The following is a 22956-nucleotide window of genomic DNA, read 5'->3' on the forward strand; positions in this document are numbered from 1 at the left end:
CTTAAACCAATGTGGGCATCTTCAGTGATGTTACCACTGCTCTTCCTGAAGGTTCTTCCATCCTGTGTCTTCTGAGATTAATTGTGATGCCCCATGTACAACTTCCAGGTAGATGATTATAGGCCCTGTTGTAAATTCTCTTTTGGTTGTGACTCTCATTGTCTACTTAAAAAACATATAGTCTGAAGGGATTACACTTTCTGAAATTGTATATTACAATCTACTGCATGAAATGGTGTTCCTAATGAGTTCATTTTCCTGGATACAGACTGATTGACATCCAAGCTGTAGTAAAGATAGAACAAGTATATATGGATGACAGCTTCTTTAATTCTAGAGCACAATGTTTGGATACAGGTTTTTGTGTTGTTTTTAAATAATTAATCAGAATTTTCTGCTGAAGATTTGAATAAAAAGGAAATCCCATCAAAATCTAGTTTTCTGTTTGTGTCCTCTTTGCTGCTTGATATTTAATTTATTGGTGATGAATTTATATGTCGCCTGCCAGCTTGCATGGCATGGTCAGATTATGTGACTTGTGTTGCAGAAAAAGGTCGAAAAAGCTCTTCAGGAAGTCTTCATGAACAGTTCAGGGGGGTCTTCATGAACTCTTCAGGAAGTATCTTCATGAACTCTTCATGAAGTATCTTCATGAACTCTTCATGAAGTATCTTCATGAATTCTTCATGAACTCTCCGTGAAGTATTTCATGAATTCTTCATGAACTCTTCATGAAGTATCTTCATGAACTCTTAATGAAGTATTTCATGAATTCTTCATGAACTCTTCATGAAGTATCTTCATGAACTCTTCATGAAGTAGATGTCTCATTTAATGTTCATGAATTCTTCATGAAGTTTTCATGAACTCTTCATGAAGAAACTTCATGAAGTCTTCATGAAGAATTCATGAAGAATTCATGATCTTTTCGCAAGGGTAATTCCACCTTCAACCATATCCCTATCCCTAAGCCTAATCCCACCTTCAACCATAACCCCACCCCTCATCCCACCTTCAACCATAACCTCATTCCTAAACCTAAACCCACCTTCAACCATAACCGCATCCCTAAACCTAATTCCACCTTCAACCATATCCCCATCCCTCATCCCACCTTCAACCATAACCTCATTCCTAAACCTAAACCAACCTTCAACCATAACCGCATCCCTAAACCTAATTCCACCTTCAACCATATCCCCATCCCTAAGCCTAATCCCACATCCATCCTAAACCTTATCCAACCTTCAACTTAATCCTAATCCCAACACAACCCTAGACCTTATACTAACCCTAATTTAGACCTAATCCCCAAACCAACCCTAAACCTTATCTAAAACCCATTTTAATCCCAAATCCTATACCTCATCCAAACCCCAACTTAAACCTAATCCCAAAACCAACCCTGATCCTTACCCAAACCCTAAATTAACCTCATCCTAAATCCAAACCCCAATTTTAACCTAATCCCAACCCAACACTAAACCTTATCCTAACCAAAGCCTCAAACTTGATCCCATCCAAAATCCTTACCCCATAAATCAGATGAATAACTAAATAATACTGTTGACACAAATTTCTGATGTACAGCCTATGAAACACTTAGCCCATACACATTAAATTCAATGTATAGATGATCTCTAAGAGATGGTTAAACCTTCCTACACATTTATAAAAAAATACATCAAATAAGAGAGTCATCCAAAGCCTGAACATCCACAACACACCAATCAGTCAGGGCATTAAAATGAATGAATGACATGCTATGAATGAAATTGACGCGCAATAAACATAAGCCAGTGTGCAGACACCCTTTTCCATCTGACACACGAGCCCTACCTTGCAATTTCACTTAATGTTGTCAATAGCATGTGTACCTAAAACCTGTGTGTAATATTAAATGAAGACGTCAACTAACCTTGAGAAATACTCATCATTTTCTGATCTTCATGCCAGCCTTACAAAATATGAAAACAATTTCACAATGACACTGTGAACACATGTTAAAGCATGCAATACACTGGTTATTCACGGAAATCTGTTCCATGAAAAAAGTGAAATAAATAGTGCAAATCTATATTATGTACATACTCACATACTGAACGAGTTTCACTGTAACTAACATGCTCTGTCCATGCACATATATCCAAGGAGGATACTTTAAGAAATGAGTTGAGATGCAACATTGAAGCATAAGTACATGTATTTTCCTACTTTGATGAAAAGTACAATCGTATATCATTATTGATCATAAATCACATTTGAGTATTTCGATCTTGAATACACTTGTGTATTCAGGTTTTGGTTGAGGTTCATTTGTTGTTTTATTTAAGGAACATCTGTGCATTCTGATTGGTTAAGCTACATTTTTTTTTGTTCCATTTTTAGTTTAAAAAATTGTGTTTTTTTAAAGTTTGGTTAAGCTACTTTGTGCATTCTGATTCTGATGGTATACTTCACATACAGAAAGGTACCAGTCACTTGACTGACTTGGCTGATACATGCCAAATCCCATCTAATGGATGCTTATGATGTCAATTTGATTTTTCTGGACAGCCATCAGTAAGCTGAAATACTGCTATGGTAAGTGTTTGACAAATGAAACCCCAAAGAACAAATATTACTATGCCAGTCTACAAGCTAACGATGACGAAAGACTGATTTTGGATGATAATCATCACCTCCATGTCTTCTGTCATGCTATCAAACATGACCTTGAGTTCACTTGAGTTCACGACTGTATTTACTTACGTTAACATATTTGACATTTAAAGACACACTGATATGATTCTCACACAAGTATGGCAATTTGTTGTTACACCCAAAAATATAAGAATGCCATCTACAATTTTGAACCCACAGGATCCTGGTTTGACTAAGGCAGACAACTCTGTACAGTGGGTTGTAGGATCCTTTACACTCTGAGTGTGTAAACAGAGAATCACATGCCAATAGCACATGCTGCTGGCGCATAAGCACAATAATATCAAGTATAGCCATGAATGAAGTCATACAGACATTGACTCAGTCTGTCCATGCAGTGATGTAAAACACAGATTTCAATAGTCACAATCTCAAAAGTGAGATAAGAAGAAATGACTTTGTTGAATTTCTAAGACTTTCTAGAGGTCAAAGAGTACACTTTCCCTCCTCATGCATATATCTTACACTGTGCAGACAGCTCATGTAATACTAACATCTCATGTAATGTTGTCATTGATGGTGGGGTGCGATACGACACATAATACAATCCTTGGAGTATAACAGATTATATATGAAGCATTTCAAGTGCACAAGATGTAGGCTAGATAAACATTATGTCTATAGAAATAATTCCAAACTGAAAAATACTTTATGTATGGCATATTCAAAGCATATTTTTAAACATCCCTAACCAAGACATTGAGGATCTAAAATATTTCTACTGGAATGAAGAAAGCATTTACAACAAGCACTTGGATTGAGTGAGTGGGCAGTGAAGAAATTTGCCATACTGTTACCCTGCAATTGATAAACCACTGCATACAACCATCATGCTGTGAAGATAAAAATTCATGGCCCACTCGCCAAAATATGTTCACTTTTACACACAGTGTCTATCATTTCTATCACTAACACAGAAAAACAGTTCCCTTCATCCTGAAAGTAACTCCATTAGGAGGCTGCTCTTAATGTCTTGTCATATAGAAATGACCCAAAAACAATGCAGGAAATAATCAATCATAGTCATCACTGAGTGGAGCCAAAACAACCTGAAGGAACATTGAGGCCAGTGATAGGGTGGGCTTTTAAAAACTGTTCCAAAAATAGAAACGTAGAATGAATGAAACATTTTCAAACAAAAACACTGAACAAACAAGCATCTTCAGGAAAGAATACACAAGAATCTGCTTTCACATGTCACTAAAACAGACATCCTGCTGCTTGACTGTGAATCAAGAGAACGGAACTAATTCATGATCTAACATTACACACAGTACAAAGCATTTAGTGTGAAATGGTATATTCTCATGTAACAATATTCTTATCAATTCAGTAAAAAACTGTCCTGGCCTATATCTACAAACCTGTCTGTGTGGAGAGGATCTCTGATCAGAAGACCGATAACTAGAACAGGGGGTTAGCCTTATCACAGCAAGTCAGGTGTTTCTGACCTTGATGCACACAACCATAACATCTACTACCAGCAAGGACAAAGGGGCGGGAGACTCAGGAAAATCACAGGTCTGAGTTCAAGTCTCGCTTGTGATCAACGACAATACCAACAACTTTAGTCGAGGACAAAACTCTATGCTTCATGGGTCATTGTCTGAATCCTAACCAGGTTCGTTCTTTGTAACTTCTGAGATTTTTTTTTGACAGCCAGTTAGGAAAGGACTTGGAACATGTATTAAATGTCTAGTTGTGGTTTGTGTGGCTTTTGACAGCTGCCGGATGGAGTTACATGGACATGAAGGTAGTTCAATCTAGGTGACTCGGACCTCACAGAATTAAGCCATCATTGTTAAAGTTTCATGCCACACTCAGCAATATTCCAGTTATATGGCGGCGGTCTGCTATCAAGTTTGGACCAGACAATCCAGTGAACAACAGCATGAGCATCACTGTGCACAACTGGCAACTGATGACATGTCAACCAAGTCAGCGAGTCTGACCACCCGATCCCATTAGTCGCCTTTAGACAAGCGTGGGTTACTGATGGCCAATATTCTAACCAGGACCGTTGCAGGTATGATAAGGTCAAGATGAGTTCATGTATATATGGGAACACCTGGTGTCATCTGAGTTTGAACTGATGACACGCGTCAACCAAGTCAAGGGTATGGTTACCGTTATATATATAATTTTTTCCAGGTTTTTTCTCCAGCTTTGGATCGTATAGCATGTGAAGATACCTGGAAGAAAATACAGGAACACTTGTGCTTTCATGTGATCCCTTATTTTTTTCCCCTCAGTATGTTATACCCTTTTTCATCAAACAGTAATTCATTAGTTCATATTCCTATTTCTGTAAAACGTTCACACCTGTATTTTTTTCTCTCTTCATTATCTGTCCATCATAACTGGAACAGAGGAACCAATAACACAAATACTAACTGTCACTCACATATTTTATGATTGTGGTTCAGTTGAATATTTAAACTGAAAATAGAACAGAACTGACATATTCTCTAGTCTGTATATATCAACTAAGCAACATCCAAACTTAAAACATTGCCTAAATTTGTCATGAAAGAGACATATATTATGCAGTCATAGAGAATTATACAAGCCCATAATCAACCTGTCAGTTGCATTATCCTACTCATAATCAGGGCCTGTGATGTTGAAGATATGCCCTAAAGGAGCATACATATCATGACATGTTAGTCAATAACCTCTTACCACTACTTATACATATCCATATCTAGGGCTGGTGAACTTGAAAGAATGGTGGTGATAGAGAATATATATCAGGAAAATGCAGTTTTTACATCAAGCATAACCATCAATTTTCAGTGCTGGTATTTGTGGAATAAGTGATACAGCTGGCGATATAAACTGATGCTGTGTTTTCCCATCCACCCACTCCCAGGTTCTTTGATTATATCTGTTCCACCAAGTCCTGAAGTAAGTGGTTCCTGGCGTACAATGTTCCGTGTAATGATCAAAGGTAACCATATCACCCTGCTTTACTGTAGGGGTAATTTTCTTGCCCAACATCATAAAATATCTATCAACAGTGTACCACACAATGACACAATTTACAATTCTTACTTAGAAGCATGACATTTACCTTGACGCAAAGGTCAGTCCCCGAACAAGATCTTATCTGCTGCTGTCTTTATGAATTTTCTCTCCAAAATCACTTAGTGTTTGTGTGGCCCTACTTTTTCAATGCTTTGTTAAGCAAGTCAACTCGTAAAATATACATATTTCACACACCCTCCAGCCTGAAAAATGAAAACAGTCATTCAAGAAACTACAGAAAATGACATTGAGATAAATGTTTTTAATCTAATTTTTTAAAGTTACAAATCCTGCACTTCATGCTCTAGTCTGAAATTTTCAAACAAATATAAAAATTTATAAAAATTCAACACTACTTGTCCCTCTGAAATCTGATTATCAGGTAATAACACTGGTTTCACAAAAACATGAATGCTTCCCAAATTGATCTTATCTTATCCATGGTGACTGGATTCTTTAATGCTTTCTCATTCATATCTGCCTTCAGATATAATTTTTTGACAATCACACTTCTGACAGTTCTCAGTATAAGAAGGATTAACTTTGTTGAAACTCACTAAAATACATAAGTAATCAAGAGAAAACTGAACTTCTACAGTTAAACGGTCTTTTATTTCACTTCTTCTTATCAAACAGAACTGGTCATGAATCTTAAAAATGCCCAGATGCAAGTATAAAAGCAACAAGTGAGGATGGTTTTATGCCGCTTATAAAAATATTCCAGCAAAAATGCACTAGAGGACACCAGAATGGGTTTCACACATTGTAACAATTTAGGAAATCGAACTCGGGTGTTTGTTGATGAGCGAATGCATTAACCCCTAAGCTACCCGATGACCCGAGGCAACAAGTTAATATATCCAAAGGGTGATATAAATCTTTCCAGCTCTAACAGTCATCTAGACCCAAAATATCAGAGAGAACACAGCCGAAACCATCTCCTATCGTTAGATTATAGGGTGAACATGACAGTTGTCGTGTAACATGACACACTGGACATGTTTCCCGTCAGAATCTTGACAGTCATGCTGTGACCTCTTCATCATGGTAAGGTCATAGCATCATAAGGTATGCTGCCAATGTTGTGCAAAGAATACACCTGTCACAATTGGTGTTGAACATCCCTTTCTGGTATGTGATCTTTTGCAGACGATGCTTCATCTACAGTTGGTGGGGCTGGTGGCAGGGAGGAGGGTGATGTGAGGATGAGACAGTGAGTGAGTGAGTGAGTGAGTGAGTGAGTGAGTGAGTGAGTGAGTGAGTGAGTGAGTGAGTGAGTGATATATGCACTTTTACCAATATTCCAGCAATATCACTGCAGACACCATTGTACCCATGTGGGGAATCAAACACTGGTCTTTGGCATGATGAGTGAACGCTTCAAGCACTAGGATGCCTCATCACCCATCCTAAGGCATTGAGATATTTTGAAAAAACATTGATTGCTTAAGGATGCTTGACTAGAAAGGAGGACTATAATATGACCCAAACACAATTCACTAAACTGGATGGACAAAATTATTTGGTTTATCCTTCAATGTGTTAGGGCTCCATTTTAAACCTGAAATAACTTACTCTTGAACAAAAATCGTTTTCAAATATCAGAAAAACTTCCCTGAATAGGAAACAAGCACCCTTTTCGGTTAATTTTTTTCTCCCGTTACTTGTTGTGCACTTCACATTTTTGAAAGTTTTTGAAGGTAGATATGATAGGTCAAAAAAGCTGCTTACACTGCACCCTTTGACTTTAAAAGTAAATAAAGCAACACCTTTATCAAAATCCTGGACCTTTCAAGCTTACATCTGTAACAACATGAATCATCTTCAACCTTTTTAATTTTGAAACCGTTTCTAACACCCTCCCATTTAGACAACAATTCCTCGTGTGGTAACAGTGAAATATACCACTTACTGAAAATACTTTTCATTCATAAAGGGAGGAATTGTTCCGTTCACGTGGCCTATACAAAATTCAAAAATTGGAACACATCCTGATCTGTATTCAAAGTGAGGACAGTGTTTATTCACACTGCCAGGCCTCTTCTCATTCACGGTTTGTGTTTTCTTAGAAAATACAGCTAGAATATTGACACTAATGTATGATTACCTTGCTACAATGATGTTGTGTCAGAGAGAGTACTGTAATGAACACAAGATCAACACATGACACAAGAGTCTCACTTCTCCAGTTCCACAGTGAACCACCGCCATTGTCCCTGGTCTTGCACCTTTCACTGATGGCTTCTGGATCAAGAGCCTTAATGTGTCACATCACAATAATCCTTTGGTTCTGTTTATTCAAGAAGCATAACAAGGCAGCAATGACAGACGGTTGTCTCATATTTTAAGTTTTGTAATTATTTTCACAATATGAAGATTTTTATGAAGTGAGGGCATACAGTCTTACAACACCAACAGAGTTCTCCTGTAACACAATGTTTGAGTGTTCTCTGGATAATCCTTGCACTGATGACCCAATGGAGCGATAACCTTTTTCATAAAATTGAAAAACATAATTCATGAAGTGGTTTGTTTAAGTATGTTCACTGCTTGCAAAAGTGAGACTTGATAAATGAGATGACATTCACTGAAACTAGCACAACTCCCAGTTCAAAACCCTTGACTGTCAAGCAAGACCCTTCACTTAACAACAATGTCAGCTGGGGATTTACACCACTTTTAGATATATTTTCCTTAGGTCCTTGGCCAGTTTTGGTTGAAGAAAACGTTTACTGTGACCTTGACTTTCAAACATAATAGGGGCAGTTGGGTTGCCTAGTGGTTAAGGCATTCGCTCACCATGCCGAAAGTTCGGATTCGATTCACCACATGAGCACAATGTGTGTAGCCCATTTCTGGTGTTCCCAGCTATGGTGTTCCCACCTGGGATGTTGTTAAAAATTGTGTAAAACTTATCGTACTCCTTGAAACATTTTGGGTGAAGCTAATTATGCAAACAACAGACTCAAATAACGATTTCAAAGAAACTGAATTTCTTATCAATTTCCAAAGTATTTCCATTAATAAGCTTAAGAAAAGGAAACTTTATGAGGAATGGTCTTAGATTATTGGCAAAAACTGATGGCTACAATTGTTTGATATACAACAATATAATTTGAAGTAGTTTTTGTTTGAGAAAAGCACTCCAGCACATTCCAATCCAAAATAACTGAAATACTATCAAAACAACAACGTACAACCTCAAAGAATGCAACCTGAAACATGGTAAGGTTTCAAAGTATCACAACAACTCAAACTAGAATCCCAGTGTCATTAAATCATTAGTAACAATCGATAACAGATACGCTCACTCAATGCATATGCAAATCACTGATGCATCAGTAAATGACTCCCTTGTATCTTGTTACCTGGCCAAGCAGACTGACTCTAGCTGACAGGTAACCCTATCCCCCGGCCTACCGTCACTTTTTACCTCCCATGTCGTTACAGGTAACTCAATCTAGTTAATCATCCACTGTTACCTTGGTAAGACAATCTCGGATTGTTTGGAAAGTTCCCCTAACTGGGTCTGTTTGCAGAGAATAATTTGCTGTCTAATTTCACAGACAGATTAACATCAACAATATTCTTTGTCTGTACCTTTCAGACAGTTAGACTCCAGACTTTTGATTATTGATACCATGAGCTGAGTTTTTTCCAAAGGTTACTTGTGAGTTTATGTGTGCATGTCAAACTGCAAAATCAGGATCACATTCATTTCTGTGTACATATTCTTCTATCATGAAATGATAATATGTTTGTCATTCATACCTTATATACTGAGGGAAAAGAATATGAGATCACATGAAAGCATAACTGTTCCCTAACTTTTCACGTTTTTTCCAGATTTCGTCAAAAGTAACGCGATACAAAGCTTGTGAATAAACTTCGAAAAACAAAATAATGGAGCACTTGTCCTTTCACGTGATCCCCTATTTTTTTCCCTCAGTATATTTACATGATTTTGTTCATAAAAAGACTTCTTTCCATTCCATGTTGGCAGAAAATGTTTATAATTACTATGCAATGCAATAATCTGTTTGAGATTGTTATAGAAGCGACAACACCCTTTCCACATTGATAAGAAATCTCTGCAAAATGGAGATTTGAACGTACAATTGTGACTTAATCATCATGATATATTTGTTTCAGCAGTATTAAACTTTACCATGTTGTTTGTAAACAAATTGAGCCCTGACGAAATAAATAATTATGTGACGAATACTTCTGATGATTTTATAATAACCATGTTAGAAATTACGAAACAAATAGTTCTTTGGAGATGATTATCAGGCCAGATCAACTTTATTTCTTGTTTTACAGATCTGCTAGTCATATTTTTTCAAGAATAAGAAAAAGGATAACAACTACCCTTCCCACCTCAAAAAATTAATTCTTAGTGCTTTTATTGGCCAAAAAATGTATACCTACAAGAACATATCTTTAAGGTTGTTTTCGCCTGATATACACTTTATAAAGCAAAAGTAAACTACTTTTAGCATTTAAAAGGAACATTACTTTGACTGTTGATTTTTTAAAAATAAAACTTACCTCCTGCCTTAAGCTTTTCTGGGACAAAAATCCATAAAACAAGAAACTTAAATTGGTCTGGCCTTACCAGTTTTTGCTGAAAATTCCCTGATAAACACGCAGCTGTAATAATAACACAATATTAAAATATTCATCATGATTCTCTCTGGACTCCTTCATAACACATTTTTCTTTGATGTACTTTTTCCCTGATCCTCCTAATTCTACAACACTCCTTTCCTAAGTGATATTTTCCTAAACGATACTACATTCCTAACAACTACCCACATACAGACATCAATGGTCACCTTGTCCCACAAAACATTAGCACTATCTCTACCATCAACAGACATCTGATACAGCCATTAACATGACCTGCTACTTAAAGGGACATTGTGGGAAGTAAAGTGACCTCAACAGCCTCAACAGCACTGGGTGCCTGGGATATCTCTCACTGTCATCAAGGTGAAAGGGGCTAGGGAGTGATGTGGAGAGGTACAGTTCTCACATATACAGTTATTGGGTATTTCAACAAGTTTTTGAACCAAGGCTATCTCTCACTGTCATCTGGCTGAAAGGGCTAGGGAGTGATATGGAGAGATATAGTTTTCTCTTACTTATTGCTATTGGTTTTCCCCATTGGTTTTCCCCACTGGTTAACATGGTGCAAGTCATGGCACCATCATACATATACTGTATATTGGAGCATATACGGCCAGGTTTTCAAACCGAGAAATAGAGGGGTTTGAAGTGGAGCCTAGCTTTGATTACTATTGCCATCGGGTAGCTCACCAATGGAGAACTGGAAGTAAGTAGAAGTGAGTGAAGGAGGGAGTTTAGTTTTATGCCACACTCAGCAATATTCCAGCTATATGTCGGCAGTCTGTAAATAATTGAGTCTAGACAACACAATCCAGGGATCAACACCACAATCATTGACCTGCGCAATTGGGTACTGATGACATGTGTCAACCAAGTCAGTGAGCCTGACCACCCGAACTAGTTGGTCGCCTCTTACAACAAGCATAGTCACTTCTTATGGCAAGCATGGGTTGCCGAAGACCTATTCAACCCCGGATCTTCATGGGTATTATTATCATTAAGCAGGAGCTGGTAGATATCGACTATGTGGTAATGAGAAGATTGGTCTTCTGGGGCTATATCGGTCAGTTGCCACGAACACATACGTTTCTGTAACCAGCCATCTTTGAGTGCCAATATAAGGCATAAATGTAGTATAATTCAAATGTCTGTCCTTGATGGGATTCAAACATGTAGCTTCTCATTCAAGGTCAGACATCTTTCCACATGACCAAAAATCTAGCTGATACTGGGACAAGATGTCATCAAGGTCACCATGTCCTGCTCTACCATCACGAACCCTGTTCACCTTAGACAAAACAGCAGGGAAGGGATTAAGGGGGATACCATTATAGATAAATACACTTGTATTATATCAGCTTAAGATGCACAAGGTCAAGGGTGATAGGCATTAGCAGGGTAGATGAGGGAGCTTCACAAACTGCCTAATTTGAACAAAATGTCTGTTTCATAGGAGACACTAAGCTCACGGCCTCATGGGCCAGTGTCATTCTAATCGTAGGACATAGAAGCCATTAGTGGTTATTTGTTATATGTAAATTACAGAACACTAACCATGATAAAAACAACCCCTTCAATGGAAGATGTGCTTGTTTTAATTCTAAAGATGTCACAGATGCCTCTTCTACAAACATTCCACATTCAGATACGGTAGACCAAAATGGAGGTAAATCTTGCACAGGACATTGATCTATCTATTCCAGATGAATTTGCTTATTTGCTTGTTCTTTAGCTTTTTTCAGCTATTATTCATATTACACATTTTATCTTGGAAAATTGAAAAAAGGTTTTAACATTCATACAGTTTTGTTTGGCAATAACCTACTTTACTCACATGAATTTTATGACACTTTGAAGGGTTTTTTTTCATTCTTGTCTTTCAGCTATGATTTTTTTTTATCTTTTTAATTTAATTTAAGAAGAAAAGGTTAGTGTGTTTGTTAATTCTAATATATATAACAAAAAAATATTTGGCAAATGTGAAATAGAATAATTTATTTGGATGCTTGATTGGCATTTACAAGTTGGTAGGTAATGATTAGTCAGATAAAGAGGCATGAGGTAGCCGAGAAACATGTTGTAAATACTTAAGAGGTTGTAAATCCATATCATTCATTGTCAAGATAATTTATTTGTTAAAAATGAGTAAGATCCTCCTAAGATTTTTATATATACTTTTATTAATTTAACAAAATTAGAAATAGGTTTGTTTACTTTATCTTAATTTGTTCCTTCTTTTCATTGTTATTTCTTTTTCTCTCATTTTTTTCACAATGCAATGCCAGCTCCATAACAAAGTCACATAATGTTTTATGTGACATTTGACATTTGATCTTAATGTGTAGATAGTTGTGTATGCTAAAGATATTAACATTCTAACCAAGGCGTCTTGAGGTCCGGGTGTTTAAACACCTAGCTCCTGAGACAACACATGAGTGATACAGCTCATAACTCCCTAGTAAAACACAAAGGTCTTTGTGTTAGGAGATAGCCTATTGAAAGATTTGTCAAACTGAGGCAATGTTAAGAGTGTGCTGTCAAAAGACACGTGTTAAGCAGATAAAAGATGTTTGTTTGAATAGTAAAGATGTCACATGAATATCCATGGGATTCTGAAATAGCTGCCATGACAGTGATAAGCAGTTTCCTGACTGGGATTTCTGATAAAACACTCACCGAGCACAGAAAAGGTCTCAAACCAGCACACTGCTCAAGAGTGAGTGAGTTTACTTTTACACTGCTTTTAGCAATATTCCAGCAAAATCAAATACCTGATCTCATTTTGCCCCGATTATGTTAATGTTAATCAAAACGATAACAATGACTGAGAATCACTGAAATCAGTAAATGTCAGACCAACATCCTCCCAAATCAAGCTGCTATGCTATGCCATACGTGTTCCTGAAATACTGTTCAAAGCTCATCTCCCTTCACAACCCTTCGCAAATTCTGAAAACTAGAACATCATGAATGTTGGAGATACTACCCACAAGAACAGAACCGAACCTCATGTTGTTCAACAATCTTCCAATCAACATCAGTGCCCTCTCTGAGTGGCGTTTAAGTACAGATTCTTGTAAAGTTGCCTAAGACATCTGTGAGCTCAACCAGTTCAAAGGAAAGATCTTTTAAACAGTGCCTTTGCCTGAGCGCCTCTGTGCAACTGCTTGGAACAGACCCTACGCAAATACTACCTTTATTTACTTTTTTATTAAACCCAACATACTCATTTCCTCATTCAAACAAATTTTAAATATCTGGTACAAAAAGGATTTTATGTTAATTCATCCATACAAGATCACTAAGATCATATTTATAAGAAGATGTATCTCAAACATAAATCATTGGGCTTTATATACCAAAAAAAATTCTGCACAATTATCCATGGTATATGCTAATATATCTGTCGAATTTATGATGAGGCTGTTCCCCACGACAACTGAATGAAGTATGACTGTACATAGCACTAGGCTATTGTTGGTTCAACAGCACTGAGTAGGAGGTTGAAACACATCTCAACCTGCCTTGGTATAAATTTCTTGACTTTAAAAAGACAATCAGGTAAAGTTCTCTATACTCAAATTGTTTCGTCAAACCTTTCATGCTTGTGAACTATTATAAAGCCTGCAGAACTAACAGTTTCAGAGGCAGACAGACTAATGAATATGTTTTTAGGTGAGTTAGTGAGTGAGTGGGTGAGTGAGTGGATGGATGGGTGAGTGGGTGAGTGGGTGAGTGAGTGGATGGATGGGTGAGTGGGTGAGTGGGTGAGTGAGTGGATGGGTGGGACAGTCAGTCAGTTTTTGCACTGTTATTAGCAATATTCCAATCATGGCAGGGCACATTCCACATCAACAGACTATTAAAACAGAACATATAATAGGCAGTTTGGTAATGTCAATATCACATTATCAAACCCTTCAGGCCATGGGCGACGCTTAGCATGCTTAGCATGCTCTCATGACATGGACTCACTGCAGAAGATCAACAAGCAAAGGTTATCAGGAATATCATTTAAACGCATGCATTACTCAAGGGCATTTGCTTGAGGACAACTCTGGCTTGCTCCCAACCCTCCCTATGTCCCTTGAAGCATGTCAACTAGGCCTATAGCAGCCCGAGACTCCAGATATCCACAGATGATATATCTGTCCTGGGTATATTGGGTATATCACAGGTGCCATCTTTTTGATCTTTATGAACGAAATATTCATATTGGGATAGTTCAGTCAGGACGACCTTTGGTAGCTTTAGAAAAGCTATTATCACAGCTCCAATGGTTTTCAATAATCACAGTATCTTTGCATCTGGTGATGATTTCTCCAGTCTCTGCCGTGACAAAAGATTCGAACAAGAATAGGACCTCTCAGTTTGGTTATTGTTGTTGAAAAGGTGGAAAAGTTAAGAGCTGACACAAAATTTAATGTTTCCTGAGCACTTTGTGTTGTAAGATCTTCATGTACATTATTGAGACATGTGTAATGATATAGAGCTCAGAATACGAAGAACAAGTTGGTTTGAGGGCGAGACGGCAAAGTATACCTTTGTTGAAGGCTCATGAAACTAAATACAAACTTACAAAGCGATCATGGCGCTAAATAAAGGAATTCAGTTTTACACCTCAGTCAGCGATATTCGGCCATACACATGAAACACTTGTGGTCCAATTCGACCATGCTTTTTTAGATTGACAAACAAATGCTTTAACCACTGGGCTACCCCAGTGCCCCTTCTGACAAAGAGGGATGACACTTATTGCAGGGAAGTATGATAATCGTTCGGTCATGATCATTTTGAGTAAGTAGGCATTAGGTCCACAAAGCAACATATTTTTGAACACCTATGCAGAAGACAGGGAATCAGAATCTCTTGGTGTTCATGCTGCTTCCTGGAACATGCCATGAGCTACCATCCCGGGTATGACTCAACCCAACAAAAGTACCAGAATCTGTAATTTACTGAGAACGTATGATACCAAGTATGATATGTGTTCCATTTCACCACTTTCTAAATGGCATTTATTTATTTGCCACCATTTGCCCCAGCATTCATAACTAGTTACCTTTAATGGACTGACAACTGTATAATATTTTTTAGTGATCTTATAACATCACAATAGTATCTCAGATTACTGATTCACAATGTGAGTACACATACAATTAACACTACACCACAAAGGACACATATACCTTCAAGAGTTATCTCCCTTCCAAAGACACATCAACAGGATCAATCAATTACCCAATGTAAACAAACCATGAGCCAAAATATCTTTGAGCTTACCAACCTCTCTCACCTTTCCTCCAAACAGTGTTTGCAGTAGTTAATGACCAAGATCTCTCCAATGTTCTCACAATGTCGAGACAGTCAACCGCAATGCCTCAGCAGGAGCTGATTACAAACCTGAGTAGCCAACTCACACACCTCACTGGTTCCGAATACACATGGATGATTGAATAGAATGACAACCAGCCCACAACATGTATTAAAGATGTTTACAAACATTTCCTCCTAAGAGGTTCACACATGTGTAATGCAAGGTGGTTGTCTAGCATGAAACTGACAAAAACCAAAGCTGTAGTTCAACTTTCAGTGAATACGAGAAACGCCTTGGACATACAACAATGGGCATGAATGTAATAGTTTATTTCCCCATTTTGTTTAAATACATAATATGCAAGTGGTGCATTTATGTTTTAATAAACATGACAATATTAGGTCAGTAGGGCACTACAGTTCATTAAGTGGTTACAGGGGGTAGACTGTTTATAAGGGACCAATGTGGAGGAATTACATGATAATACTTCACGATAACACATATTATCAGTATCACTTATGGATTCAAATCTTAGTTTGTACATCCATAAACTAAAGGTGCCTGAAATATAAATACATCAAAATTCACATAAAACAGTGTCTATTAGGAAGACTGAAAACAGTGAGGCACAGTTATTGTACGGAACAACCAATGTCTGAAAAGCAAAAAGAGACACAAACATACAATGATTGCGTGAGTGTGTTTGGTTGAGAAGGAACTGCATGCAATAGGTTTTTCCATACCAAACACAATGGCTAATATGCACAAGAAGAGTGTTGTTTTGTTGTCATAATTTACATGTTTATGTCAACAGCAATGTATGTGTAACAGTGTAATACAGCATGTGCAAAACAATGTGGGTAAAGGAACAGGGAATGAGTCAGTTGGGTTTTACTTTGCCCTTAGGAATATTTCTGCAACATCATGGCAGGGGACACCAGAAATGGGCTTCACACAATGCACCCATATGGGGAATCAAACCCTGGTCTTCGATGTGACAAACGAACACTTTAATCACTAGGCTAGCTGACGCATTATATAGAAACACATTATTATGACAAGGTTCTGATCTTACTTATAGGCAAACACTTAATCATTTAAATTCTACATTCGAAAGTGTACAGACAGTGGTTTAAGTTTGTTGGGGTTAGCGCAGCACTCAGCAATTTTCCATAGAGCTGCAATGATTCTTTATGATTCATTGAAAATCAAATCTGACATCTTAGTACCATTATCACTGATTACATTTGTTAGCTGAAACTGAACACCTATTTACATTATTTCCACACAGCTAGAATGTAATTTTGACTCCAACTCAAGCAGTTTCAAGTGCTGAAATAATTCAAAATATGATTTGTTGATGCCAGGAAAATTATCCAAAATTATCCAGTGAGAATTGTTGTTAGTAGACATCACCAAGTCGAAGATGGATTTCATGCTAAAAAAGCCAAGTCTGGGAATTAAATGAAATCTGATATTTTTTTCATGTATGAAGATTCAAATCGAAAATGATCAAACGGAAGGCCCAATAGTGAAAACTGAATCAAATTGAGGTCTGCTGCAGCCCTAGTCGTGGCCTTAGTCAGCCCCAAAATGCCAAGGTAGAAGGTGTTTGGACCTAGTCAGCCTTGAAATCCCCATCAGAGACATGTGTGAGATGTTCTGACCCGGAATGCCCAGGAAGAAACAAATAGGTGTTGGGATCTTGTCTGCAATAGAATCCCAACTTTAATACTGATGTAAGGTACTTACCCGGATTGCTCTCAGACTGTCCAGACATGTTGGACTCTGGCAGAGCATGTCTTCTTCATCTGTGGAGAAACAACACACAATAAATACATGGAATGTGACGCGTGATAGTATCAAACGTCTCTCCAAACTCAAGTCCAAGTGAGAAGAAAATTAATTGTATAGAGATGTCGCCCACAATGTCATAAACATGAGATGCAACTGTGTGTGAAATGTGATACCATGACAGTGAGTATGATATCTCGTAATCTGCATCAGTTTAAAGTATTATATTGACACCGACACATTCCTCAGCAGGTTGACTGAAGCACCAGTAAAATATCCTGAATTGGGAAAAAGGCTTAATCTCAGTACAATATCTAAACATAATGTCGATGTTCAGGAATTTTGGATAAACAGTATCACTGCAGGGGTTCAAAAATATTTCGAAAAGCCACTTGCCACAGGGCAAGTGACCTCAAGAAAGTGACTTGTCCTGACTAATTTTCCACTTGCCCTGATTTTATGACACAATGCATGATGTTAATGTTTACTGGACTATTTATCGAAGAGTGATAATTTCACTCTCTACCAGCTCTACTAGCTTATTATTAGTGCTAACTTTAATAGCTTCATTATGAGCAGATATGGAATGAAATCCAAGATTATTTGCAGTTTGAAACCATAAGTGAAAATTAGTAGTCCATGGACAAGTAAGATACCACTATTTGATTGTCTGAAATGAAAACTGACTTGTCCAGGGTGCCAGTTAATGAGAGTTTTGAACCCCAGTACTCTCATGTCCTTGATGTTTTACACATCCATCCATTCATCAATCCATCAATACCCACCACAGAGAAAAGAATGAGGGAGATGGAAAGAAAGAAGAAAAAAGAAGAAAAGAGCAATAACCCAACAAAAGAACAGTAAGCTATTTCTTTCAGGAAGTATCATTCTATGAATCCCATACAACAAACAGAAATCAGTTATGTAGGTTTGTTAGTTTGTTGTTTGATGTTGCTCTGTACAGAAGTCCAGCTACATGACAAGTCTGTAACTAATCAAGTCTGGACCAGATAATCCAGTGACTGACTCCAGGAGCATCAACCTAGGCAAATGGGAAACAATGACATGATTTTAACAGTGTCAGTGACCTTCACCAAGCATTCGTCATTTCTTGTGACAACCGCTAATCCTGGATCTTTACAGTACCAGTTATTAAGGTGATGAGAGGTGAAGGGAGTTTAATATTGTGTACAAGACTAAGCGCTTCTATGTTCATGCAAATGTATCTACACTTTACCTGCATGGTTCAGCTTGTACCATGCCTAATACAGGTGTTAAAGCTCCTTTTCACAAAATGGGTACCCGGTGGGATGAGTCATGTGACTAGTAACCTTCTAGCACCTCAAAGACACCTTGAGTTATCCGACATAATATTCAGATTGTGACTGTCAGCACTTAGGGCATTGCCCTTGTGTTGTACAAATCAGTGCTATACAAATACTCTTATTATCATTTTTAGTACTCCCCTACATGTCAAGTCCAAGTCAAAAGATGATTATTGCATGAAAAGTGTCCAGTCCACATGTCTGTCTGTCTGTCTGTCTGTCTGTCTGTCTGTCTGTCTGTCTGTCTGTACGTACGTATGTATTTTATAACATCCCTCTTTGCCAATGTATGCTTCATACACAAAAACAATTAAACAAGAATATTTTCATTATTACTATGTAACAAAGATATATATGCATATAGTCAAGTCCATATACACCTTAAACACCAACCACAAGGCAGGCTTTAACAGTCACCTAACGCAGATAGAGAGAATCCCATCCCAGGCAGACTCTTATCCTTAACTCTTGTAGTGAACCCATGTGTAGTTTTTGGGGACAAGAAAGTGTGAACCATTGTAAATCCTTTGGGCACATTGAGCAGGATATGAAACCTGGAATACTCTGAAATGTTATTATCAAACTCCAAACCTGAAATTGTTTAGTGCACTGTCAAATAAATTTACATCCTAAATATCAGTAAAACATACCCTCCATCTTGTCTCTCAAGATATGCTATAATTAGTAGGTAGGATGTCAGTATACGGCATGTCGTGTAATGCATGCGTCAGAACAAGCATGATGCAGCAATTTTTAAAACCTCTCACCATTCTTAATTTCAGTTCCATGTTCAAAAATAAGACCAGATATGACACTGGGCTTGGTGTTCAGATTCATTGCTCTTCAGAAAGTGTAAACATGTCTGAAGTAAATCTGATAAGTCTTAAATATTCAGTTTCAAAAGGTCAGTATTGAGCAATATTTGCCAGGTGCTTATAATGACCAACGTCCTGTACGTTACTGAAACCGGCAACTGCACTTAATGACCTCCACACCCTTCTTTCCTTATGTTCCTCTCACCGGAAAATCTTTGTCAACATGCTCATCTCTTATTAGGATGGTGGTACAAATTTCTACACAGCATTTATGTAACATTTATATACACTGAGGTCACGACTGCTTAAATAAGTGTTGTATACATCCTAACTTCCCCTCTGTCTCTCACCGAAATATCTCAACCAACATGGCACAAATTTCTATACTTGATTGCAACCATCATATCCAATAAGAGCAAGCCTTCAATATCCTATCAGTGTCTAGTCTGTCCTTAGTCTAGTCTCTGAAGGGGCAGTGGCGTAGCTTTGATGTTAAACAGTTCACTCGTCATGTCGTAGGACCAGGTTTGATTCCCTACATGGATACAAGGTATAAAGCCCATTTCTGCTGTTCCCCCATCGTGATATTCGTGGAATATTGCTAAAAGCGGTCTTAAACTCATTTACAGTCTCTGAACCACAATATATTTCTTTTCGTACAACCATTTCTGCACACAGACTGAATGAATCCTCAAGGTCTGGTTCTTATGGTAATCTCCAATCTCATTCCTTTTCAATTCAAATACAATCATTTATTTCGATCAAACATATATTTTTAGAGACTTGACTTCAGTGTATGCAAATGTCCAGTAAGGTGAGTAAGACCACACTAAGCAGTAACTGATGGCTTATGTATATCTATTAAAGCACAATGATATTAGGTATAAATAAAGTATAAATATACTTCCATGATTTATCCAATTTTGGTAAAATGAGAGTTTACAGCCTGCAGATATTTCGCAACTGATGTCAGCATACATGTGCTAAAACTTCGTCTGGTTACCAAAGTCGGGTGGTCAGATTCGTTACACATATCATCGGGTCCAAAATGCATAGATGATCTTTATGATTTTAATCACTGGATTGCCTGGTCTAAAGTGGATTATTTACAGACTGACGCCATATAGCTGGAACAATGCAGAGTGCAGCATAAAACTTAACTCACTCCTCAGGTTACACCATGTGGGGAATCAAACGCAGGTCTTAAGTGTGACGAGCGAATGCATTAACCACTATGCTCCTCTACGGCATTAACAGAAGTCAGAAGTTATTCATATCCTGATGAAGGAGTTAGAATATACTTTGAAATGCTGTGTTCCTCAAAATATTGAAATTGAATAAATTCTCTTCTTTAGAAAACTTCAACTGCTGGGTGTTTTTATATCAGTATGGTGGATTTAGTTGGCCAAACCTGAACACAAATAAAAAAATTACCAACGATACCATGAATGAAGTAATGGTGGCTAGTGATGTGAAGAACTCCACATATCAAAACAGATCTCTACAGAACTCTGCAGATCTACGCAGAATGTCGCAGAGCTACAGAGTTCTAAAGAACTCTACAGATCTACTCAGAAATCTGCAGATCTACTCAGAAATCTGAAGATGTACACAGAACTCTGCAGACCTACATAAAACCCCAAAGAAGTACACAGAACTCTGCAGATCTACACAGAACAATGACGCAGATGTACACAGAGCTCCAAGCATCTCTGCAGATCTATACAGAAATTGTAGATGTACACAGAACTCTGTAGATCTACACAGAAGAATATAATACAGAATATATGTATATGTACACAGAACTCTGCACATCTCCGCAGAAGAATATGACGCAGATCTACACAGGAGAATGATACAGATCTATACAGATCTATACAGAGCTCCACAGAACTCTACAGATCAGCACAGAGCTACAAGAAGAGGTGTAGACTAAGGCTTAGTATCTGAATATAAGCAGTTTTGACAGTATATTATCAAACAGGCCCATTTTAACTGAAAGGGAGCCCCAGGGAAACCAGAGATTCAGACTGAACCTGACAAAATCTAGACTTGTTTCATTCAAGGCTGTAGGTCTGCAGAGAAGGCTAGGCAGCAGTGATAATGTGTTTCAGGGACTCTGAGATAGACTAGTTGGTGCTATTTGTGCATGTTCTCTGACAGAGGGCCCGGTGTGTTCCCACTACCAGCTGGCCACTTCCTTCCTGCATCCTGACCCAGCAGTGTATCATCACACAGTCCACATTGATCACTGCTGGTCACAGGGTGAAGTTCTCACTGTCACCTCACTTAACATAGTAACATTTTTCTCACCATCTGACACAGTAAGGAAGCATTACAATATATGGATGAACAAGTTCTTTATTTCACTAACAGCAATTCATAGATAGATTCTAATACCATTATCAAGCATGAGTGATTTTGTAAACTTATTGCTGTTGCTGTTGCTGTTGCCGTTGCTGTTGCTGTAATAAAGAAGTTGTTTATCAAATCTTACTGTTATCCACCCTTACTGCTCGAGACTAACAACTAGTCTCTGAAATGAACACATATTTTACTGAAGAAAGTTCATATTGAGCAAAAATAATATAATGAAATGGAGCCCAGAATTTTTTTCTAAGGAAATCTAGACTAACCACATTATCTAGACTTGTGTGGGCTTTCTTGGATATGTTTGCTTCGAGGTCTGTACTACAGACCATTGCTGCCCCAACTTGTAAATGCAAAGAGGAGATCTGATAGGGAAGATCCCACTGGATTTTTATGTCCAAATCAGCGTACAAAACCAAATATTTCTTTCAAAAGAGAAGGAAAGTGATACATAAAATAGTATAAATCAGCAAACAAAGGATAAACTTCCTCTTTCCCCTATGTCCCTTTATCCTTCTGCATGTTTTGTTTGCTCTGAACAGTTAATTGTAACTCCATTATCTCTGCCAGTGAAAGCAGATGAAATAATGATCACAACATTTCTGGATTAATGTTAAACATCAACACAAACTGAAACATTGCTCACACATTTTATAAAATAGATGCCTATCTTTTGAAATCAAACCAGGCTCATTTCTTTGCTTTCTTCCCCACAAACATAATCTCTCATCAAGGGTCATGTAACAAAAGCCTGAAGAGGCTAAGAAAATACTGTATCCAGCCATTTGAGAATATATTTATTTGATGATAAATATAGGACTGTTTACTCAAGACTTTACAAAGATGATAAAATGAAGAAAATGTGAAAAGGGGATCTGAGGAGCAATACAATGATCTGAAAGTTCTGCATAACCTCAAATAAACAAATCAAATGACAATGATGAAATGACAATACGGAAGCATCTGTTTCTCT

At 37.6% G+C, this 22956-nt stretch overlaps 1 protein-coding gene across 2 annotated transcripts in view; it reads right to left on the reverse strand.

The window, feature by feature from the left end:
• Nucleotides 1–22956, reverse strand: part of LOC137267561 (pleckstrin homology domain-containing family G member 5-like) — a 197341-nt gene that overhangs the window by 118370 nt on the left and 56015 nt on the right. For both annotated transcript variants that reach the window (XM_067802043.1, XM_067802042.1), the window contains one exon: nt 17432–17490. In XM_067802043.1, the coding sequence (XP_067658144.1) occupies nt 17432–17490 (59 nt within the window). The remainder of the gene's footprint in view (nt 1–17431; nt 17491–22956) is intronic.

This window comes from Haliotis asinina, chromosome 16 (assembly GCF_037392515.1).
Source record: "Haliotis asinina isolate JCU_RB_2024 chromosome 16, JCU_Hal_asi_v2, whole genome shotgun sequence".
NCBI classification, from domain to species: domain Eukaryota; kingdom Metazoa; phylum Mollusca; class Gastropoda; order Lepetellida; family Haliotidae; genus Haliotis; species Haliotis asinina.